Source organism: Trematomus bernacchii, unplaced genomic scaffold (genome assembly GCF_902827165.1).
Source record: "Trematomus bernacchii unplaced genomic scaffold, fTreBer1.1, whole genome shotgun sequence".
NCBI classification, from domain to species: Eukaryota; Metazoa; Chordata; class Actinopteri; order Perciformes; family Nototheniidae; genus Trematomus; species Trematomus bernacchii.
The window spans coordinates 5,101,446-5,127,332 of NW_022987593.1; the positions used below are offsets into that span (position 1 = coordinate 5,101,446).

The following is a 25,887-nucleotide window of genomic DNA, read 5'->3' on the forward strand; positions in this document are numbered from 1 at the left end:
TAAATGAAAACAGTAAATAAAATCAAACAGGATCCTATTATGCTGTAATCATGGGGCACTTCTGTACATTTGACAGCTTAGATATTTAACAAATAATCACAGCTGAAATAAACATTACAGACATTACAACATTGCAGTTTGATCTCAAGTACTTTACAACTGAAGAGTGGCAGCATCAGACACAAATCAAAGACATTAATAGACAAACTATTTCCCAACAGGAATTATTGATGATCAGTCACAGAGGGAAAGCTAGGGAAGAAGAAGTGTATGGAGATCATTTCTCTCCTGAGGGTGGCAAAAAACAAAAGCTCATCAAATGAACTTAAAAAAGAAAGGGATCATTCTCTGAGGGGGCATTAGTGTAATGAGGAAATATCATACCTCTGTTATATCTCTCATCCTTTATGATACAAGTTTGGCCCTTTTTGGAAAGCTCAGTGGGACCAGGAGTCCTCACAGCTAATGTCATAGAAATCCAGTAATGATGCTTAACTCACATCAAAATAAATCATAATTGTGCACCGTGAATAGCTTTTAGAAATGTCATAGAAATCCTGTCATTCCACATCAATATCTTGTGTCCAAAACTAATACTTTTTCCCTGAAGGTGGCAGTACAGGAAGGGATTTTCATGAAAGCCTTTTCCTAATTTTGAGGCGACTGTAGGTCACACAAATCATTTGAAGTCATCTCGGGATTATGAATATCCTCAAGAAACTTCCTGGCAGTCTGGCTCTAGTAGTAGTAGTAGTAGCAGTAGCAGTAGTAGTAGTACTAGTAATAGTAGTAGTAATAGTAGTAGTACTTGAAATGACAGATTCACTGACCGTTGAACCCTCACAGTAGCAACAAAAAAACCTTCAGCATCCTACAACCTCAAATATGTGGTTGTATCTCTGAAAGCAGGTGGAAATGGTGTATTTGACTGTGGGTGTAAAGCCTGACTCTTGCTCTCTCTGTTTGCCTGAGAGCAAAATCCTCCTAGTGACTCGTTCATACACCATTTAAAGCTGCCTGTGCATTGAAGTGTGTAGTGTGTTTACTTGTGTGTGTGAAGTAATGCCAGGTGGAACTCTGTGTACCAGACTGGGGACGTGCCACAGAGGGGAAATGTGCACAAACCCTGTCACTCCCTCCCTCTCTCTCCCTGTTTCTGTTCCTCTGCTTCTACTCACACAGCTTGAACCTGGCCTCGTGCCACTGAAAATGGTCCATCGAGGAAACAGGCAAACACTATCTCATGGCCAAGAAGCCTGCAGTAAAGGCAGAATTGGAACAAATCTCCCAGATATGGATGGAAACAAATGCATTCAAAAGACGGTAAAACTGTAATCTGGTGACCTAAGCTTGTCTCAAACTCACATCTTTTTCTATTTCTTGGATCTTGTTATCTTCTTTGTTAAAAGTCCACAACTTCATGAACACTATTTTCACCTTGCACCTTTTGAAAATAAATCTAGCGAGACTCTTTAGGTCTGTAACATAAAGCCAATGTGATCTAATGGCCAGACCCCTGCTGCAAAAAATAAGTGATTTTATAAAAGTCTATGAGGAAATGACCATGCTTCTCTCTTTATTAACTACCTCAGTAAACATTTTTCAAATAAGTTTATGGTTTCAATCACTAGTTTTAAGTCTTGATCAAACCAGCATGATGTCCATTTTGTGAAAACAGTCTAATTTGGGGTAAAATAAACTATAAAGCAACATATGGTTACGAAGGGGCTACTCTGTAAAATGACATCTCGCTGCTACAGTGTGTTTTCAGTTCATGAAAGTTAATTGTAACATTTTGGTTTCCTAAAATGCTCTTGTTCAGCGTTGGATGTATTTGCTGCACCCTTTCGTGTCCCTTCTCATCCCTTCTGTATCTCATCCCAAAAAGAAAAGAAAAATGTTGTCGGCCAATACGACGGACCCTAGGCTTCTGAACAGTAGTCCAAAAAAACAATGGTTGACATGACGTTTACTTCTCATATACAATCTATGGAATAAATGCACAAGAATGAACTTTAGCTGAACTAGAGAGTGAGCAGGAAACAAGACATCCATCTCTTCATCCACTGCCAGTCCTAAAATACCTCTGTGCCTTTAAAAACCTGTCTCCTAGGAGATAGGGGCGACCTTGATGATGTCGTGACAGAGAGACGGAGAGTGAGGTGGCGAGGGTGTCGGGTCGGGGGGGGTTACATCTCCAGGCCTCCCTCAGCAGGGCAGCAAGGGGCCAACCAGTCTGTGACTCCACACTTGTACTTGTCATGTTGATTATTCACAGTCCTACGAGAAACTGGCTGATGTTCAACTCCAGAGAGGAGGAAGTCTAAATCTAGGTTTGGGTCAATCCCAGGTCAAATGACTGAGAAAAAAGTAGATTTGATTATTAATGCTATTTCTGATTTCAGATATCTTAAAATGGGTTGATTACATCATTATAAAGAGGTCTTACCAACACTATTCCCTGCACTGTGTGAGGAGATAAAGTTATGTCGACAATATCTCTGCACTCATAGTGATCTGAGAAGACATTTACTGAGCATCTCAAATATTAAGCCAAAAGGAAACCAGCCAGTTCCTCTCAGGCAGATCTGTAGCGCATTACATCTGATTCAAATTCACATTGTAGCCTCCAACACGAGCAAGAGCAAGAACTGGTTTCCATGGCAGCACACAGATTTGTGAAATGAAACGGGTCAACCTTTTTTCAAGGGATGTTGGATAATCATTTTGAATAAGTGACATCTTTAGGAACAGAAAGTGTCTGCTTTTACATTTTTATTAAAGTGTTATAGTGCAAAAGAAGGGGGGGGGGGGAGGCTGCAAATGGAGATGTGGAGAGCCTGGAGGCAGGGGGTTGATCTCTTGCTTTTTTATGTAAGTACCCTGGTCAGCAGGTCGTCTGCTGAAGTGCTTCTCTATCAATTGTGATGCTGAATGCAAAACAGGAAGGTATTAAGCTTCTAATTTCATTCTGATACAACCCTCACAATAGTGTGTTAACACGTTCTTGTGTTCAGCTTCATAAGATGGACACCAAAGTGTGGGGCCTGCACAGAGCAGTGACCCCAACTCCATTGACACCTTTGCAACAGAAACGTCAAGTCAGATCTCATCAAACAACATCAATGTGCCAATCTCACTCAAGCTCCTGTGACTGAATGGGAGCACATTCCTGTTGCCATGTCCCAAAATCTTAAAAATAAAAGAGTTAACCAACGCATACAGAATAACGGTGTGCATATAATTCAGGGTCAGGCAGCGTGTTCAGACAGTTTATCAAACGTCTATTATGGGTTCGACCTGTGCTGCATTACAGGGACATAACTCAATATAATCAATGCTTAAGCACTATTCAAAGAAAGAAGCTGCCCCCGCAAGAACTGTGGGAGAGCTCTGAAGTGTCTATGCTGGTCAAACAAACACAAAAAGAAATATATATATACTGTATAAAATAATTCTGAGTTGATGATATTGCGTTATGGAGAAACAAATGTCAATCTAATGTATCAAAATCATTTAAAGGGGACCTATCATGCAAAATGCACTTTTGTACGTCTTTTATACATGAATATGTGTCCCCGGTGTTCCAGGGAACTCACCAAGTGTCAGAAAACACAACCCTCTCTATTTTCCTCCATACCCAAATCTCTAAAAAAGGGGCTGCAACGGATCTGATAAAAACTGATCCAGATTTGAACACTGTCCTGACGTCAGGACGGTGGCGCTACGGCTATTGGGCCAACTCTCCACCTATCAGGGGAATGTGGGGTTGGGCCATGGCCGGCCATTGCCGCTCGAAAGCGCTGGAGACGCTGTAGTACATATGCCAGGCCTGTAAGTGGCGCTGTAGTCTGCCACAAAAGCAGCGAAGAAGACTTCCCGCCCATAGTTACCATGGTTATCCTTCTGTTTATTCTCCGCTGTGGCTTTTTTTCTCCCTCCCCGAGGCAAGCGTTTGTTCCCGCTGCTTTAATTCAATGCAATCCCTCCCCGTCGAGGCAAGCACTGTAATTCTCTCCGGTTAGTCCACCAGCAGATGACAAACACCCACCTCTCCGCCTCTTCCAAGGAACGAGGGGACCGTGCGGCAGAGTTTTAGTTTCAGTTTCTTTCGCCGGTCAAGATGTCCGTTAAAGTTTAAATCTTCCGGACAAAATTAGAAAAGTGCCGGTCAAAGGTCTTCTTTGTTATTTATTGAGCTTTAAAACAAATGAATAACGACTCTATATAATAAAACATGGAGGACGGAGATCTTTTTTTCTCCCCCTCTTGACTTGATCAGAGCATGGCTCCCCTCTCCTGCAGGGGGGCGTGGTCAGCTGCAGCTCACAGAGATCAGCCCCGTAGACAGCAAACAGCACATAGAGTGAAATGAGGCATGGATCAAATGCATGATCTGTTTGGTATTTTGAAAACAGAAACGTATAAATATACCTTATATAGGTATGGCCCTACAATATATCATTTAAATATAGCATGATAGGTCCACTTTAAATGTGTCGTAAAATAGATCTGAAACATCCCACTACATTTTGTATCACTTTGTTTATAATCAAGCATTTCAATGTGACCAAGTCTTTCAGCATTTAAAAACTCTTTGTATGTTACGTACAAATATGGTATTCTTTTTTTTCTGAAAACAACATGTCTTAAATACCCTAAATAAAAGTAGCGTTAACACACAGGAAACAAAATATCTCACAAGGCATTCTGTAAAATGAAACCTTTTGATACTACAGAAGACACACGTCAGGATATCCTCACCTGGCGTCCGTTGCCCTTTGAGTTCTGCAGGCTGCAGCGCCCCAGGCTGCCGTTGGGCGTGGTCCCGCAGCTGCTGATGATCTGCAGCTGTTTCTCGGCGCGGTCCGCCCGGTCCAGCAGCTCCTCGATGAACTGCTGCAGCCGCACCTTGGCATTGGCTTCTCGTGCCGCCGTCTCCTGAAGGAACTGGTCGATCTGGGCGACTTCCCTGAGAGGCAGAGAGGAAACATTAAAGGGGACCTGTCATGCAAAATCCACTTCTTCATGTCTTTTCTACATAAACATGTGTCCCCTCTGTGTAAAGAGATTCTGAAAGTCTCAGAAAAAAAGATTCGCTCACTTTTTGTCCTGATCCATTTATATAAAAACCTGTCTGAAAATGAGTTGATCAGATTTTGGCCACTTTATGATGTCATAACGATGTTTTGGCTTGTGTAACCATTAGCCAATCACTAACCAAATATCTCTCAGAGGGGCGCGGAGAGTGGCTCCTTATTGTCTTCTAAAGTAACAGACAGAGAATCAGCCCTTTTGAAACAGGGCTGAAACAGAGGGGATTATGGGATGCTACAATGAGCTGTTTGGTATTTGGAGCCAAACACTTCAGAGACATGTTTTGTATATATCTGAGACCTATAATATATTGACGAAAAACAGTATAATAGGGGACCTTTAAGGGGACATTCTTTACATTTGGGGGAATGCTCTTTGAATGCTTATTTGTAAATGTGTCTCATCAGGGGGAAATTGCTGATCTGTTGGAACTCACTGATGGAGAAAGCTTACATGTTCGGCTTAAATGGTTTTGCCTGTTTTGCATGGAGACTTTGCACACAGGCTTTGTGGCAGAGAAGCATTATCAATACAAACACACAGAGTGGGTGAGAAAGAGAAAAATAGCGGGTGAGAGAGCAGCTGGATATTGGATATGGCACAGCAGGGCCAAGTTCCCGTCATTTTAGGGGACAGTGTGTTACTGAGATACAGAGGCAAACAAACCAGGAATTCAGACAGTGTTAGGAGCTGTCTGCAGCCAGTGTATACTCTAAGCGTTCCCTGCAGTGATTTTGTTCAGCGTTATCGTAACAAATCTATGTATGACTGATAGATGTTGAACATGTGTGTGGAGGGTCTAGTGACGAACAATCCTGAATGTCCAGACATGATTCATACATCATAATACAGTAGATCAATAACTTTAAGAATGGATTATGAATAATATAAGCAGGGTCAGCATTGATTGGAACCAGCTTCAAGTTTGTGTTTGTCCAAATCAGCTACAAGCAACAAACCAAAAGAATATACAAGTTGGAAAATGTAATTGTTTACCTTAGTGACAATATGATAAACATGCAGATACATTTTCCCTTGCTCATGCCACTTGGAGAAAGCAGAAACAAGCTATGAAAACAAAGGTGACATATAATCACCATACGGATATTGGAGATTCTGGAACAAGCACTTATTTATTTGCCTCCACACACAGACAACTAATCGATATTCCTAACTGTTATAGATTATTTTCTATATATCTACAAATCATAATTGTTCCAGGATTGCTTTTGCTCACCACCTGACCCACATCCCCATGTCCCTTTTTTACAGAAAATGTTCTTTTCATGCCTGTTAATCTGGAACTATGAGGGACTTACTGTATTCCCAGCAGCTTTCTTGTACCTCTGTTTGTGTCCTTTAAACAACCTGAGCCTGTACTGTCTAAGCAATGCAGTCAGGAGAGCTTAACAAGACCATTCATCTGACCTTGACGAAGCCAAAGGAACCATTAAAGGATCAGACAGTCACTGCAGACATCAAATCTGTGTCCCTCCAATTTGAATAGGCTTGTTCTCATAAAATAAGCCAAGCTGCTTATCAGGATGGATATGTCCAACTGATGTCAAACATCCATAACCACTGACCATTATGATTAACCCTGCATCCTTCCAAAAACAGTAACGGCACTCAGTGATTATTTTTTAAATGAGGACGTTCTGGGATAAAAATAGTTTGCCGTTTGGCGCAGTTAACTTTTCTTATCCTCAGGCAATGATTATAGAACTATGATTCTAAAAGTATTCTTAGGTGTTTGAGCGCAGGGTAGAAATAAAAGCACACCTGCTATCAAACCTGTGAGTGAGCAATCAGTGAATCAGTCAAATGAAGTGGCCATTTGTCTTTGGCGTGGCTCTTGGTTATTCATAATGTGAGATACAATGATTCTTATCTACTTTGGGCTCAATGGGCTCTATGCAATTGGTTGTAAAGTGATTAAAAGAGGCCTTTTACTGTACACTGTCTCCACTGCTGGAGATAACACGTCTCACTGTGAGAACTTACAGAGAAAACAAGAAGTGTCTTGGCTTTAAGCTCTTCCAACCACCTCATCATCTTGAAATGATAAACTCTCCTCTCTTTTCTGGAACAGGAAGAGAATATCCTCATCTAGCTCGCACATAGGGAAAGCTTGTATTAACAGGGGTCTTTGGGGACAAAGTGGGGATAGAGACGGGAGGAAGGGCACATATGGGCTTTATCAGTGTTGGGTGGTAAAGCTAAATGTTTTACTTCCACTTTGGCCTACCTTTAAATCTTTGCAAAAAAGTTTCCATTCACTGTGACTGAAACCTTAAAGCAACATTTTTTTTTTTAAGCATTTTTCGAAAATGGTGGTGAATTCAATCCAATACTGACTGCTTTATGCTCCACTATGTTTCTCAGCTGGTCACTAACTGTGTCTGTCTGCAGTTGTGTGCTGTGTAGGTAGTGTATAGAGCTGAATCACTGAAAACAGCTTCCTACTGTCTGGAAAAAATGCTAATTAGAGAGGGGAGATTAAACCAAAACACTTAAACATATGAAATGAATATGAATTCTTATCATTAATCACTCTACCCTTACTGTGCATCTTTACTTTGTCTCTCTTTTATTGCGTTTGAAATAAGTTTATAATGATCTTTGCTTCATTCTCTGATCATTTCTATTGCGATGTAACGCACTTTGAATTTATTTGGCAAATAATCTTGCCTAGTCTAAAAGAAGGACAATTATGAAGGATGGTTGAACCTGGTTGTACTGATAATCATATGCTTTGTGCAAAATCATCTGTTTATTTTTTTCAAAAGAGATGAAAAATATTAACATCCCATACTTTGGCACTTTTTCGTGAACTGCTGAAGTGATGAGGCTCCTGATACCGTTATGCAAAGAAAACAAAAACACTGAATATAGAAGCAAGACAGATGCTGGTTGAAGAAGCGCTCCTATCCAAATAACATGCATTAGCTAATGGCCGCAGCAGATTGATTCATTCAACTGTATATGATGCATCTGATTACGGCACACAATTAATGAGCCCAAGTATCATTTATTTTAATTCAATGATTGGAGCTGTACCTAATGTGGTGTATAATTAAGCAGCCTGAAGCGAAAGTTGCTGCTCTCATTATTCAAGGTAATAAACAGAGAGCAATGACTGAGCATTGTATTTGCTTCAGCCTCCAGTATAATGACATATGGCTGTCTCACTATGCTATTAAAAGAGCAGGAAGGTTTGAATGTACCTCACATTGTGTTTTGGAATCCAAATTGCAATACATTTGTAATTAGTCTTCATTAATTATTCAACGGTATTAGATTTGTGTTTCGTTGCGAGAGACAGATCCACCGATCCCACGAGGAGGAACGTTTTGAAGGCAACACAGGAAAGCCTTTCTCTGTGAGTAAGTACTGCACGGATGCAACAGACCGCCTGGCAGCTTAACCGCTGAGCTGAAGAAACCTCACTCAGCGTGGAAATCCTTACGGAGAAGAAGCAAGGGGATCAGGAATTTGATCGAAAGACCAAGGAAGATGTTGAATGCTGGGAAAAGGGGGAGAAGAGGAAAAATATATCTCCTCACTGGATCCCCAGAGACATGCAAGGAGAAAGGGGTAGGACCAGAAATACAGAGGAGAGAAGAAGGCTTGAAGCTGATAGAAACGGATAAAGATGAGATACAAAGGCTGCGAAGAAAAACCACTGCAGAGGCTGAAGCTACAGACAGAAATCTGCAGTCCTGTGGAAGCAGAGAGCGCAGGAGGTTTGACAGAGGGAAGAGAAATGGGATGTGGCTGCTTCCTGTTGTCAATCCTAATTTCAACATGCACACTCAGATGTACACACACACACACACTACTCGATTTCACAGCGTGACTCACACCAACACCTCAGAAAGAAAGCCTCAAGGTGAGAAACATGCCCTCCTGTTTACCCGGACGCTGGGGGAGCGGGATAAAGGAGACCGCCATCTTTTCTCGCTGATGAACACGCAGGTTGTTGAGTCTGTGGCGTGGATCAGAGAGAATGACTCGCCGATGGTTCCTCGTTCTAATAACCGACATGTGTGTTTGTGGGTGAAGGGAATCCACTATTGTGTCCCTCATGTTCTTAACTTGGCGACACAGAGTTTTGTCTCCTCTCTATCTTCACTTGCATCTCCTCTCCTATAGTCTATTCCATGTTGTTGTTGTTTTTACACAAATCCTACCATTGTGCCTTTTATGCAGAGTTACCACATGATCTTTATTTATTTTATATGAAAACAGCTCAGAATGAAATCTCAAATGTACCACACTGTCAGCTCTTTGTTAATTCTACTCACAGGATTTGTCAGTGTATCTCCTATTCTCTGTATATCTAGTATGTTCAAAATTGAACCAATGGTCTTATCACATTGTATAAAGATCAAGGGGTTAAAATAAACATTATTATGTGTGAATTACATTGTGATTAGATTCTCTACAGGATTTGTTAACAACAATGGATATCATTATAGCTGGGAGATGTGTCTGGTGTGTAAATACAGCAATATATTGATGACTAAATCTAAAATAAAAGACCTACATATATTATTTCACAACGCACCACTTCCCCATAACCACCACCTCCAGGACGTGCATGAGTTTCATCCATTTCCTGCTCCACCAGCACCAGCCTGTGGACTCTGGGGGATCCGCTACTATCTCTTATCTTTGTATCATTACACACTAAGATTGATTTAACATTATATACAACAGCTTAACTCTGATGCAAACAATGAGCCTCACTAAATCCTTACACAAACACACAGCAGTTGAGATAGGATCAATACCTCCGATTAAAAAAAAAATAAGGTCATAGTTCCACATTATAGATTTACCACACATTCCCCTTCAAAGCCAACACAACAAACACTGGTCCTGTTCCCTGCTGTGTCTCCCCATGATACTAGAATAAAGGGCTTGCTTGCATGAAAGCCATTTAAAATCGGATGCCTTAGTGCTGCTTTAAGTTCTTCGAAATAGAAAAAGGTCCAATCATTTAGACGTTAAAGCTTACTTACAGAAATGTAGGCAACAGTTCTTTATCAAACAAATGAAAATGGGCTTTGTAGACCTCAATATATGTCCCATGCTAGTGCATATGCAGAGGGACATAATGAATCCTTAACTGACCATGTTTCATTTGCCTTACACTTAACAGCCATTACAAATAGTCTAGTATAGCAAATACATCCAGCTATAACAGGCGTGATTAATAAGGTATGGATTCTCTTTAAATGTTAATTACAATCACTGGTCAGCAGCCTTTCACAGTTGTCATCATCTCCAGCCATTCATTCAAATATTATTCCTCATTAATATTTAAACGCAGAGATGATTGACTGAAAGGCCTGCGTGAGGAAGAGGAGGCTGTTGCATGATAAGAGCTTTTCTCAGCTCCAACAAAGGACAGCTGCTCGTGTTTTGACACCTGGATCAAATAGCGTTTTTTTTTTTTGGGTGAGACAGATTCAGGGGGCTACATTGTGTCATCATGTCACACATTTTGTATGCATTGCACGCAAACAAAAGATAAAGGCCACATGAGGAGATGTGTGCAGAGTTGGCTACATGAGACGGAGATGTGAAGGAGACAAGGATGAAAGGGTGAGAGAAAAGGGATGATGAAAGAGAAAGAGAGGCTGAAATGCATTGCCTCTCAGAGACAAAAAAAAAAAAAGCCTCACTGGTTTCCCGAGAAACCACTTATCCACATCTTGGCTCTGATCAATCATGGGAGAGTAAATATTTAAACGTGGCTCCAACCAGTCCTATCAAAATGTAAACCGCTTACAAGTCAAAGATGGCCGAATCACCCAGAGATACAACAGCGAGGTGATGGTGTGGAGCATTGACAGAAATGACAGAAATGGCAGGAAAAGGCAACTTGAAATTCAGCTGTCAAAACAAACTGAGAATAATTCTGTCCTCTAACTCTTCTTTGCAAATGATGACGGTGCAGCTGGAACAAAATAGGGGAAGAATAAATATAGAAACAAGTAGGGCTGCAGTTTAGGGATGTCAGTCGTACAAATGTCAAAGAGCCCAATGTGATGTCTTCATATTTCTTTTTTGCCCAAAACTCTGAGATATAATCTTCACAAAAAACTGGGTAAAACCAGAACGTTTTTGGAATGTCGATAATCAGATTTATCTTCTAATCGAGCCTCGGGTTTAACTAACAATTATTTCATTTTAGATTAATCTGTCAATTATTTCCTAATAATAGTTTGATCATTTATTTCAGAAAATGTCAGTTATTGGTATAAAATGTCCATCCCAGTTTTAAAATGACTAAGGTTATTTTTTAATGACCACTTTTTCAGTCCAAAATCAAATATACTGTTTCACATAATTGAGAAATGTAATTGTCTGCCCTTTTTTTGCAAACAATACTTTGAATTGATTATAAAAAAACATTTCTGATATTTGTTTTTATTACCAAACAAATCAGTCAGTTGCATATTGACTTGTAGATGTGGCTAAATGTGTTGGCCCTTGTGAATAGACACCAGCATCACTTATTCAGCTCTCTGACAGCTCAACAGTTTGAAAAAAGAGAAAAGAACATCATGACAGCACTGTCTCAATATCAGCTGTCTACAGAACCACACATATACTGAACCCCAGTTCATCACACTCCTATAGTCATCAGCTAACAGTGTAACGTGAACAGACAGTCTTAACAACATGGGAAAGAAGTCAGACGAGTCCACTGAAGGACTGGTTAAACTATCCTTCCTGTTCCTCTTTTCCTTTGTGCTCAAAGCTATTCATCCAGCCTCAAGGACACGCACGTCAGTTTCTTCCATCTTATGTTAGAAATGAACAATCCTCGCTCATAAATCCTGCTCTATCTGAGGGGTAACATGCATACGCTACATTCTGGGCTATCTAATATCATGCAGAACCCTTTCTTATTATACGCCAATTCATATCGCTGCTGAAAATCTGGATGCAGTCCGTACTCAGAGTATCATCCTCTATAAGCTGCTTTATATTGTACATTATAGCTGAATAGCTAACTGAGGATATCCAGTCCAGGCTAATGAGCTCTGTAAGTACAAGTCAGAATGCAGTGTGTCAAAGAATATTTTGACATTTCAACATATTACACATCAAGAAATAGCGTGGAAGTGTTTGGTGTCGATGCTTTTTTATGACATTGGATCACCAATGTTTAGGAATATTATAAATATAACATTTTATTAAAACCCAGGACCTTGAGAACGTCCATCTTCACAGGAGTATTCAAACTAATTACATTCTGCGATGTATTGCAGATCACATTCTTACCCTGATTTCTATTCATTAGAGGGCCTTGGAAGTCCCGCCACGCTAATACTACACACTCCCCTCTCTTTTAGAAACTGCCGTTAATGAGGCGAGTTCACTCTCTCTCCACCCTGACAGCTTCGCTCTGCATTCGAGATTGCTGCCCGAGCTTATTTATCCAGAGGAGGCACAAGCGACAGCAAATAGCCAGACTCCTGCATGCTCTGTGGAGCCTGTATAGCCCCCGGCTTTTATATGCTGCACAGGGCACTCTTACTCTATCAGAGCTGGTTGTAGGAATAAATCAAGCCTTAGAGTTGTGGCCTACTGCAGCAACTGTGTGTGTGTGTGTGTGTGTGTGTGTGTGTGTGTGTGTGTGTGTGTGTGTGTGTGTGTGTGTGTGTGTGTGTGTGTGTGTGTGTGTGTGTGTGTGTGTGTGAAATATGAAAACCTGACAGCAATTGTACTGCTCTCCTCCTCTTCCTCAATACAAAGCCGATAAACAGCTGCACAATTTAATTCAAACATCTGCAATGCTGCATCACTTAGTCCCTGCTCTGTTTGTACAGCACATGAGGAGAGTACAATAAAACCCAATCTGAAGCAACAATGGTAAAACATACAGCTGCAAAAATTACCCTAATTATCGCCTTCCACACACAAAGGGCCATGTTAAGCTTCACAAAGGAAGTATTTGTTGTAGTGCTGCATCCAACACTTATTTATATTGTCTTTACTTTTCCAATTATTTTCTCACTTAATTGGTTCCGTGTGTTCCAGCCTCTTTGCTTTCTATTATTGCTCTGCACGCTTTTAAATGATCTCAATGACTTTGTAATTTTAATCCTCTTTCTATTCTTTTCAGGGTGACTTTGTAACATCTGTGCAGGGACTCTGAAAAACAGCTTCTTGTCAAACTGTGGCACATTTACAGCAATGCTAATTAATGTGCCCTGCCTATGTTAAATACCTTTTAAATACAAATAAAACACTGTAACATTATTGCTGTTTTGTGCACTTAATGCTGTCTTCAAATAGCTATTCTTGTCTGATTGACAGACCAAAACTAATGAATAAGAAAAAGAACAACAGCAAATCATGTTTGTTATCTATGCATTAATGACAATTCTCAAATGATAAATCAATAACTCAAATTGATGCAGAACATTTTAATTAGTCAATTGACTAATAACCTAATTGTTTGAAGTCTAATTGTTTTAGGGCTGGAGTATTGGTCTTCTCAGATTGCCTTAATATGACTATAAAAACCATGGACAACTCATACAAGCTTTTCCCACAAGAAGAGAAACAATTAGGTATTCAAATAAAAGTAGTGATTATCTGACTGCAACTGGAGCAAACAGTATTATTGTTTGTATCACTTCCATGTATGAAACAGATCACAAACTGAAGATAAAGACCAAAGTTAATCAGAGATATTCTTTAAAATGATCTACTGGAACAATGATACCACACAATAGGCATGCTAGAGATTAAAATACTTTCATTGAAAGTCAACAACAAACCCTGCTGTGTCATCAAGCAAATGTAAATTGCTGGAAAGATTAAGACAGTATTCGACATATTTCTGAGACAGACACAATATGAGGCTGTTTTCATACTTTGTGAGTGTGCAGCACGCTGAATGACGGAGATAACCGTCCCATCATTTTTCATTTCTCCTCCGGCTCCGGTTTCTGCTGATTACAGCTGCTCTCATTTATTGCAGCCGCTATCAAATCACTTAACAGCCGTGCTTGACAGACTCTGCTATTCATTTAGTTATGACTGCTACAGTCTAGTGTGATGTTTATCACTAAGTGTTTGCAGTGACTGTTACAGAGCGAGCATGGTGTGCGTTTTTGTGTGTTGTTGTTTGTGTTGTGTACAAACTAAACTGCAGCCTGACATTATAATGAAGAAAATCTAACAGCATCTGAGGCGTCTTGGATGCTCTTCATACTTATTTACAGCAAGTGCAGAATAAATTATCAGGGCTGTGTCGTATTTTCTGCTAGAAGCTTGTGGGAGCTTTCTCTGGTTGCATAGCAACACATAGAGAGGTGACTGGCATGTTTAGCATTTGACAACACTGATGTGCAACATGAGGCATACATTTCTCTTTGAAGGAGTTTCTGCAACTTTGTGCGAAGTCACTCGACATTATCAAAGGTTATTCAAAGAATCAGCTGAGTGTATGTTGTTAGGCAACCATGTTTATCCAATCAGCTGCTCTGTGTCTGTTAACTTCTGCTCAGTCATCAACCCTGCTGAACATTCACCGGCTCTGATGCTCTTTTTCCACCTCAGACCTACTCTGTGTTTAAGAGTCTGAAAGAGCTTACTGTTAGACTGCCAGCCTCTCCTCTGAGTTTGTAATGTGTGTGTGTGTGTGTGTGTGTGTGTGTGTGTGTGTGTGTGTGTGTGTGTGTGTGTGTGTGTGTGTGTGTGTGTGTGTGTGTGTGTGTGTGTGTGTGTGTGTGTGTTGTGTGTGTGTGTGTGTGTGTGTGTGTGTGTGTGTGTGTGTGTGTGTGTGTGTGTGTGTGTACTGTATGTGTGTGTGTGTGTGTGTGAGAGAGACTGGGCTGCAGGCATGACTAGGAGGCAGTCACTGAGCCGGGGCAGGGTATAACCTTCCCAGTCTGACGCTGCCACGTTTGGGATGCACGACCACAGCTACCCTTTACAACCGAGGGGCGGGACTTAATTAAAGAAAAGCACACTTGTCTTCTGCTCTTTCGACCGGATGAAACACTGTTTTGTATCTTACCATCACAAGATCAGCCAGTGCAACTTCTGTTACAAGTTCAGCTGTCTCTGCAGGGATGGGAAAAATAGAAGGATTTTGTAACATTGACAGACAACAAAGAGACACTTTGAGTCAGCTCTAACCTGCAGGATCCAAGAGGAACGACTACATGTGTTCATATTTATTGTCAATCACTGCAGCATCACTAAACGCACGCTATCTCAAGAGCAGTGAAACTTAATGGACGACGCTCGTGCTAAAACAATTAGTTGATTAACCTATATAAGCTTATCAACAAACAACACATTATTGCCTGATAAAAGTTGTTTCTCTTTCTCTGATTTTTGCGACTGGGAAATAAAATGTGGATGCTTTAGAGCCGCTGGACGGCCTTAAACGTGAGAATCACTACAACGGTAAAGCCGCAAAGATTCTGGACGACAGATCGAATGAACACTGGAAACTGACAGCATCAACTTTCTATGAACCCATCACATCGACCGCCAAAGACATTTTTGAACAGAGACATGGGATCCATCTTCCTCTGTATACTGTACCAGCATTTTTCACATGACTGAAGCTCCATGCTAAAGTCACATGATAACAATCAAGTCATGCATGAAAAAACAGTTTTATCAATATGAGGCTAAAACTTTCAGGAAAGCCAAATCAGTGGACTTGTGACAAATAAGTTAACATTTTAATTTGGGAACTGGAAAATGATTGACTTTATATCCTCTGATATTTTAAAGATTAACTTTTAATTTGAAATGAATCAATAGATTAACGGATGATGAAAATGATTGGTAGTTACAGCCGTACATGACACATATTATAATGCCTCACTATTAATATCCAAAGTGAATGTACATATCAAAGACCTTTGATATGTACATTACCTTTGATGCCTTAAAGAATCACACACATACATACGTTGCAGTGACATGTGCAGTTGTGTGTTTGTGATGAGATTAGACGCCTTGGAGAGCGCCTTTCTGTCCCAGCCTGATAAAGAAAGCGAGTAGAAGAGATAAAACCCCAGAGGAAGATAGAAAGACGAGGCTGGCTGTCCTTTCAGATAAAGACACAGCACAGATACCAGATGACTCTCATATGAGCCGTGGATGACACTTGTTGATCACTTTAACAAAGGAAATAGACGCGAACAAGCAAAGCTATTGTGTTTGAGGAGATTTAAGTACTACACCTTAATCGACACAAGTAGTCAAAAACGACATGATTTAAAGCCTTCTTTTCCCATTACATTGTTATTGTGCCTCGAAATTCCCTTCTGTAAACATTGTCATTAATAATGAATAAGAAACTGTTTGACTTTTGAAATTGGTAAAATATTTTAATGAGAATTCAAAGCCTCTATAAAAACCTCATTAATGAGAGAGGAAGAAGGCAAACCAATTTGTAAAATATAATAAGATGCAATATTTTAATGTATTGCCTTTCATTTTAACATAAACATACTAAACATAATGAATGTTTGCTTCTAGCCTGTCAAACTGAATACAGCACCAATGTTGGGACCACACAGTAAATTACTCCAGTATTAATTTCAATAAAAGCTCTGAAACTCCGGTCTCACTCGCTTCAAGTGGCGTTCTGCTGGAGAGCTCCAAATGTTCATCAGATTCAGAGCCATCACCACGCTGTGATTTATATCCAAGAGCTCCTTCTATTTACAGCAGCCATACTTTTAACTAGTTCATGAAGCAGCATGGCAGCTTTATTGAGGAGGGGGGGGGGTGGGCATTCAGCATGAGCAGATAACCAGCCTTGCGGGGCACTGGTGCACGGAGACAGCAGCAGGACAGATGCTGACCACATCTGGTGGGTGGATGCTACTGAGCATTACACCATCAACAGATAGGAAGAGGTGAAGGAGAGGAGGGGCATGTGAGCGAGGGTTTGTATGCATGACAATATGTTTTATAAAAAGAAGAGCGAGGAATAGTTAGGAGCCATCTGTAATGAGGTCAAGGGTGGGGAAGTTGGTATTCAGTTTTTTTCATGTTGGTTTATTTCTGCTGCTACAATTTTTACACCTTAAACTCTTCAATATAACACTGAGCTCGGTAACTTGGCTATTTGTTTTTCACACCACATAAATGGAACAGATTACAGGAGGTGTTTGAATTAGACGAGAATGTGTCGGTACATATATTTAATAATATGCTAGAAGAAATGTTTGTTGTATTTTTTTGTTTTATCTGATATTGTGTCTCCTCTTCCATCACCCGGAACAGCTGTTTTGCACATTTATAATGCATATTCAATCCAATGCCATTATATGTGTCTATAGTATAGTTCTATATATTCCTGTATCCTAGACTGAATTTTTTACTATATATACTTGCCGCTAATGTTAATTTAAATTTGTATAATATTTGTATCTTATGGTATCTTTTAATAATTTGTAACTTTTGTAATGCTTGACACTGCTGCTGGGACAAAATATTTTTAAATGTTCTTTTAGAATCTATCTATCGATCTATTTCTACATGTTATTTTTTATTGCTGTTGTTGTATATATTTTCTTCTTCGCAGAGTAGTTATTATATGGTTTTGTTACTCTTTTCATAGTCGTACTGTTTTTATTGCTGTATATCATTCCTTAACCGACATGTCTGCTAGTTATTTGTTTTATTGTACTTTTTCCTCACTGTTGTTGTTATCATTTGTGGTGTATACTAGGGCTGCTCAATTAATCGTATTTTAATCGCAATTACGATTTTGGCTTGCAACGATTATGAAAACAACATAATCGAAATAAAACGATTATTTTATTTTTGTAATTATTTTTTTAATTGGTTTTTCAGTTGAATTATACTTAAAGTTCAGGGTAATCAACTGCTAAAAACATACTGTTCACATTTCTATCGAGATTATGATTTTTGCCATAATCGAGCAGCCCTAGTGTATACTGCTGCTCTGTGTGTTAATTTAGAACATTGTAAATCTGAATTTAGAACATTGTCGTCAAAGAGATGCCCCTTGAATAAATGTTAATGATAATGATAGTTAATGATAATGATCCCACCATAAGCCATGTAAACTATAACCTTTGTAAAACCAAGAGAGATTGATCCACCAACAAACTGAAATCACAATAAAAATTAGGGCTGAAATAGGGATTGTTATTCCAATCGACAATTTAGGTGACATCTTTACCTCCTAACCAACAGCGAAAACACAAAGTTGTTACATCACAGGTAATGAAAACCAGCAAATGTTCACATTTCACTCATTCCAAGCAGTGGACTAATTCTTTAAAATGTGAATTCATGAACAAATATTAGCCGTTTTAGGAAAACCACCAACAAGCCAGCTACAGCTGTAAGACCAAACTGAGTCTGAAGAACAAATAAATCACTTACTGCTGTTTGTGATTGAGTTCCTGCTCCTTGTTCACCAGGTCCTGTTTGAGGTTAGCCAGCATTTCCACAGAGACGTCCACCTGCCGGGAGAGTTCGGAGGCCTTGTCCTCCAGGTCCTGCTTCTCCTGGCTCAGATGGTCGCTCTCCAGTTTGGCCCGCTCCAGCTCAGAGCTTTTCCTCTCCAGCTCTGACTGAAGACGACCAACACGGACCGCTATTTTCTGCTCCACCTGCATCAGAAAGAGGAACTTGAGCAGCCGATTGTCCCGTTAAAGTCCCAACATTGTATGAAGCATAACTAGTTATTCAAATTAGATCAATAGCTAAGTAGTTACCACGTTCTTTTAAAAAACCTTTTTGTCAGAGAACATCTTCACGTCATATTGTTTGGTAGAACCACTAGGGGGTGCTAAAGTCAGAAATGTTGTAATTCAACACAACACGGGGTGGTATAAACTTAAACTTTTATTTTAAGTTTTCTTTGTCTGTTTAGATTGTAATCTCTACGTCGCAGATTGTCTGTAACTATATCAGCCACACTTGGCTAACCAAGTTAATTCTGAAAACCTTAATGATCATACTGACCTCTTCAGAAAGCTTCTCCAGCCTTTCATCCAGCTCCAGCCGCTCAAACGCCCGGGCTTTTAGCCTGGCTAAGCCCTCCTCATACGCTGCCTCCACCGCACTAGCTGCTACGTTAGCTGCCACCGCTACAGCTGTGTTGGGGTTCCCATGGGGACCAGGGTCTGCAGATGTCATGGCTTTCTTCATAAAAATCTCCCCCAGGGGAAACTCCACATTGGGTATATACCGGGCTGCAGTGTTGGCGTTAGCCGGGGTCAAACTCAAGTCGTCCGCACAAGGAAGCTCCCGACAAGGGAAGCGGCGCTCCTTTAGAGCCGAGGGTCGCAGCGGCTCGAAGGGGTCGTTGCTGTTCACAGGAGCGAGGAGAGCTCCCTCGGCCACTAGAGGCAGCAGAGCAGCAGCGTCACAAACACTGTTGGACTTGGAGAGGACGTAGAGGGTCTCGTATGTGTGGTTGTATTCCAGGTGGGCACGTAAGGACGACAGGCTTCGGAATCGCTTGTGCTCCCCGCAGCGAGGACAGCGGTATGGCAGGTCCAGAGAGGCCATGCCGTGCAGATACTGCCGGATGAGGGGGGGGGGGGCTCACGCCGCACAGCCGCAGCGCCAGTATGAGGGCACAGAGGTCAAGCGTTTGACAGATCCTCTCATGCTGAAAACAGGGCAACAGGGGGACAACGGCAAGTGGGTAGCAGGAAGAGAGATCCCATGTGCTAAGAGGGAGCGTGGCTCAGTCACATGACCACACATAGTGGCAACATTCAACTGGTGTCCTCAATTCATCCGTCAGGGTCCGCCTGTCGGAGGTCCTAGACACAGAGCAAGAGAGTAAAGGTGAGTTTAACAAATGCATGCTGTACATTTTGGTCAAACATCAAATTAGATTAAGGGTCACATGGACAAATAGGACTTAATCTAGTTTCATAAATAACAGACTCTTGATGACAAAGAATAATCCTACCCAACAAATGACCTCATCCCATCATTTTATCTTATCTAAGTGCAACTGCAAAACAAAATACTGAAGAGCTTTTTTTAACAAATATATCAAGGATTCTGTTGCAACAAGGCCAACTTAATCCTGCTACTTTAACTTTTACGGATTCCAACAACTATGCAGACATTTAATAAACCATTTGTCAGTTTCAAACGAGGAAAGAAATATCACAAATTAACACATTTTTATTGCAACTGCCATCTGCCAATAAAAGAGAACAATGTGTTCATAAAGTTGATAGCAGAATATCAGTATTCTGATGCTTCTTTTTAAAATGTGAATACAAGTCAGATTATACTCTGCATCAGAAATAATCGTGAGCAATGGAAAAAACTGCTCCAAAATGCAGGTAATTTCTCAATCACACACACAATCAAGGGGGCAAAGATCGGCCGACATTGTCCTATGAAGGATAAAGTCAGATTTCACGTATATTGTTAAAGGACTATTTGATTGATTGCTTTAAAATGAATAAAGAGCTCTTTACTGTGCCAGTCCATGTCTCCATTTGTATCACTCCAGTGTCCTACTGTGTTTGAACTCTAAGTAGGAATATTGATTTTTAAGTTTAGTGGTCGAGGAACATGAAACCTGTTTTTTTACCATGGGTTGCGAAGCAAACTCATGCACTTGTACCCTGAAAGACTCAGAGGAAGACTAGGGGGGGAGAGTAGGGTAAAGGAAATGGCTCCATTAGTGAGAGTGCTTGTTAGCGCCAACAGCATCTTCTAGTCTGAAATCTCAGGTCAGCTCACAATCCACTAAGTTCTTTACCAGGGGGTCTGGTTACTCATAATAGAGAACAACTACACTATATGTTTCCTGAGGTGGTCCTCTTCAACTTTTGCATCTGCGGTTTCTTGTCCGCCTTAAAAAGCACCTTACTTTTTTTAATAAAACCCCAGTAGAAAGTGAAGAAAATATGAGTCAATAAGTGGCCTACAATAAAATCATAATATTCATTGCTGTTCCTTTACCTCATATCTGAACAACAACATCTTGCATTTATGACCAGAGTATGGCTAACAATATTTTAAGATATATTTTCAATCATTTTCATTTATCATTTGCTACGTAGATGCTGAGCAGAGTCGCGCTGCTGCAAAGAGCATTGCATCACTCTTTATCCAATTACCCAGCACTACAGGCCCCTGGTGAAAGAAAGAGTCAGCATGCCAGCCTCCAGTAGTTCCCTTGTATCAGGTCCTCGAATCAAAGTGCAATTCTCTGTTCAAGCTCAATTATATTTTGCAATATCTTTACTGGAAACTGGTAAGAGGCTGGTGCGCTCTTCACTATGAAAATAACACAAACAAATGCCGTCATCACATTGGATCATCTATCTAACTAACAGGATATAAATTCAGTTCAGTATTTCGGAGATAAAGTTGCATTACTTAAAGCAGTGACAAGATGACATCATACTGTAGTATACCAGCAAAGCCTTATCTTAAATAGAAAGGAAATATAACATAGACTTAATGCCAAAACAACTTGATTTACTGTAAATGTGATATTAGACAGCAGCTTTTTATTCAAATTGACTTGAAACATGTTTCTTTTTACTATTTGGAAAATTCCCATCTTAAAATGGATGCTGTTATAAAAAACACATGTTTAAATGTAAAATAGCCATACAGTATCATGCCATGTTGCATTGACCATTTTATTAACCTCTTTAAAACACTACTTTGCTGAAATAATCCCACTAATCCTACCAGGTTTAGCGTTGCTCATGAATCAAAGGTCGGGACCGTAAAGCTTTCCTAATTATAACAAAATACAATATTGCTGTAATTTGCCTTTTTTTGTCTGTAAAAGAACCTGCAACCCAGTCGGATCTTCAACACAAATGAGAATATGAAAGCATTGAATTGGTGTCCGATGCTGTTTCCTCCCACATGATCTGCATATTAAGTGAATCCAATGTCACAGTGTGTGCAGTCTGTCTCTCAACATTTGGACTCTTACAGCTCAGATATTGTACACCAATCCAAGACTGACGCTTGAACCAGAACAGACTCTCTCTCACAACTTTCTACAGTGGCTCATAATGAGAGAAGCAGTAGGCAGAGACATTGGCGATGTTATCACAAATCACAGATGCGTAGACCGTTCTTCACAGAGGGCTTATACACTGGAAATCCCAAAAAGCCACTGAGACTGTTATTAGAAGTCTGGTGAGGCTGGGAAAGGGAGTGTACTGGCATACTGTGCCCACTTATTAACGGAGGATTTCACAGGCCCAGTCACTACACTGCAGACAGCAGGCATTCCCATCTGTTTAAAATTACGAGGAGAGGTATTTAACCGGGCAGGAAATGGAAGGAAGTGAGGCTGTTTGGTAGCCACATGTCACATCCTGCCAATGGTCTCAGCTGAGATGTCCCAGAGCACTGGCTTTAATTTTGCATTGGGAAAATGCATAGTGGAAGTGTGTTTGTGTGTGTGTGACGTGAAAGTAAAGTATCTTCCCTAAACTGCATGCTCTCCTGTTGCAAGAAAAAACAATTATTTGATGCATGAGCAGAACACGGGGAGATAAACTGGGTTTAGTCCAAAGTGACGTCATCAAATGTATTGTTTTGTCTGATCAGAAATCGAAACCCCAAAGGAATACAAACTTGTATTTAAATATGACAAAGAGAAGCAGCGAATTGTGTCTTACGAGAAGCTGGAATTAGAGAACATGTAGCACTGATTTCATTTAATTTGTGCTTGAAAAATGAATCAAAGAATGAATTTGTTGATCAACATTGTTGTACATAATTTAAAAGCTTAAAAAAACAATGAAAACTGTTGGGACATTTGTGAACATACGAGACAATTACAGAATCAACAATAATAACACTAGAATTACGCTTACAGTTTCAGGCCTCAACCAACCCGTCATGATGCAACTTACATTCACATCTGTAATAAAGTATCATCACTTCATAATTATATCCTATTTGAAATTTGTGTGAAAGTCATGATAAGTATATTTATTGTTTAGTTACTGTATGGATGCTTATGCTGGGATTTTCTATAAAAAGCCATTTTATAAATGATTACATACAAACATTAGACACCTGGTTTGATAAGCTGGGACCAAAAAACAGATACATATTTGAAAAAAACACAGTGGTCTCTAACTTCAAACTGCAGAGTGACTAGCTGTGCGACCAGATACAAGAGGTCCTTTAAGGAAATATATAGGGTTACAGGAAACTCTCAGTGCTTCTTTGTCATCCATGCACTGATCAGAAGCACATCTGCCACCATCCCAGGGCCACGTTCTGTGTCTTGGCAGTATTTTGGGTACAAACAGTACAACACGGCTCTGTAATGGTGAGAGCTGACACCTGGTGCTATGGCAAAATATCACAGAGTTGCATAGTAATTAGCAGAAAGAGGCACAGTATTATTATAACTGATTTCTTTTCAAAGAGATGCTTATTATGAACAAAACTGTATGTGTATCTTTCTTCTCAACACATATGCGTATAGGTACTTCTTCTTACTGTTTTTAGTTGTCTCTGATGTATGTACTGTATGTCCCGGTCTGATGGGCATACACAGTCATTAGTAAGGATCCAGATACTGTCACTGCTACATTCTTGACTGACATGACAGGCCAGTAAATTCATCCCTATAGTTGCTTGAGCAGACTATCTCCGTATGTCCATTCTTTAACTGAGCCACTTGATAAAGACTATTTGTTGGGAAACAGTAACAATCTCATTTTCATCATCTGTCAATCCCATGAAAGCTTTGAGATGGTCAAACAAGCCATTAGGGTCAATGCATATACAGACCTAAATAAAACATAACATGGGTTTCAATTGGCAATGATTCATTACAACATACTCATGACTTTAAAGGCTAATTTATTTTTGATATTTTACTGTTTGCATCAAGGCAGTAACTGTTAAGCTGCGCTACACTACAGTGGGTTACTCCCACAATCCTTTCCTACTGCACAGATAAAGGTTTCTGAACATGAGGTACAGAGGGAGTCACAGATGGATATTCTAAAATAGACTGAGAGATATGATGACGAAGACTAAGAGAGGAGCAAAGGTGTGTCACGGTGATAGGGAGGGTTTTCTACTGTAGATACTGCACGATTTAAAACGTGTAATGAATTCATCCATTGTTAAGAGCACATAGCCACTTTAAGATGTTTTGTTTTAAAGAGCCCCTTTTGTGCTTTTGCTTTTCCTGTAGTGTGTTATAATTGTTTGTGTAAATGGTCTGCAAAGACTAAAATCCCTGTGTTCACTCCAGAGGGAATTTCTCAATCATTACGCCTCAATTGGTCTCCTTTGTTTACTTCAGACACATATTGATATCCCTGTGTAACACGCACGCTCCTATTGGCTAGCGATCCAACAAATTGCAGGTGATGGTCTAAGGGGCGGGACATCTCTAAGTGGTTGACGAATCACAACACAGCTAACCAATCAGAGCAGACTGGGCTCTGGTTTCAGACAGAGGGTGAACATAAGTTTAGGAAAGAAAGGGAAAAAAAAGGATTAAACATTAAAGCATGTAAAACATGTCACAGTAGAGGCAAAAAATAGAACTATGAACCTGAAAATGAGCATAATATGTCCTCTACCAACGTATATTAGTTTAAAACTCTTCCAAATATCATCTCTGCAAATGTTTTATGAGGAAGAAAATGTATTTAACATGTTCAACACATTAAGACATTTTTATCATTTTGTATTTCGTATATGCGATATTTCATTCTGTTTTCCATATTTTGATGTATATATTTTAACAGGAGATGAGAAAGACACTGGTCACTGATTGCTGCTGATGGATAGCAGCCTGAAGGGGATTTCTAATGCCAACAATGTGTGGGTGGGTGACTGAGAGGCACATTGTGAAGCGCTGTATTATAAAAATCACTTTATAAATGCAGTCCATAAACCATTTGATTACATCCATCGCTCAGCCCTAATCAAAAACAAATAAGCACTCAATCATAGTTTTGAGACATAAATATGTATATATGGCCTCCATATACTTGAGATACAAATGTACTTCACATGATTTTTTAGTTTAGGTCTCGCATTAGCCTTCAGAGTGAGATTGTTGTGACACAGCTGGAAACATTAACGTTGGAGCAGGTATTCCATCTCGAGCGGATTTAGCAAATCTTACTTCTAAACAATTTAAAATCTCACAACAAATAAAGCATTTAAAAACTGTACCCACTATGTATGTTGTCTTTAGCTAAACGTTTACACTGCTGTATTTAAGATGTTATCATTTAAATGAATGCGGTGCTAACACAACCCAAGAGGCTAACACAAGTTTCAACACACAAGCTTTGCAGATCCATGCTTATAGATATTTTTATATTTTTACCCCAACACTCACTGCAAGCTCAAACCATCGCAGCGGGACATCGCTGTCTGACTGAAACTTCCCAAGGTCACTGGCTTTTTAAGTTTCGCAGAAGAAATGCTTTGCTCTACTGCACGAGTAGAACAAAGCATTTCTTCTGCGAACACCCGTGGTCCAACAGTTAAAAGTAGGTTATCTTCAGGCAGACCATGCCCTTGTGCTTTATGTTTTTGAACACTGATGCATTCTTGATTGTTAAGATCTAGGAATGGTTGTCTTTTATTGTAAGCAAAATTACTTGGATGTAAAATATGCACAGCTGTCAGCAGTACAAACAACAGAGAATATAAATATGTAGGTCAAATAACCTAGAGATTTTATTTAACTGTTTTTTCTTTTGGTTGTGTGGTATTGTTTTTCAAATCATTGTTATTAAAGAAGATATTTCC

The 25,887-nt window shown here is 39.9% G+C and overlaps 1 protein-coding gene across 1 annotated transcript in view; it reads right to left on the reverse strand.

The window, feature by feature from the left end:
• fbxo41 (F-box protein 41) overlaps positions 1-25,887 on the reverse strand; it is a 46,095-nt gene that overhangs the window by 14,258 nt on the left and 5,950 nt on the right. Inside the window, exons 2-4 of the mRNA XM_034129253.1 lie at positions 19,102-19,910; positions 18,517-18,746; positions 4,765-4,972 (exon numbers count right to left, since the gene is read on the reverse strand). Coding sequence (XP_033985144.1) covers positions 4,765-4,972; positions 18,517-18,746; positions 19,102-19,650 — 987 coding nt within the window. The 5' untranslated portion in view covers positions 19,651-19,910. The remainder of the gene's footprint in view (positions 1-4,764; positions 4,973-18,516; positions 18,747-19,101; positions 19,911-25,887) is intronic.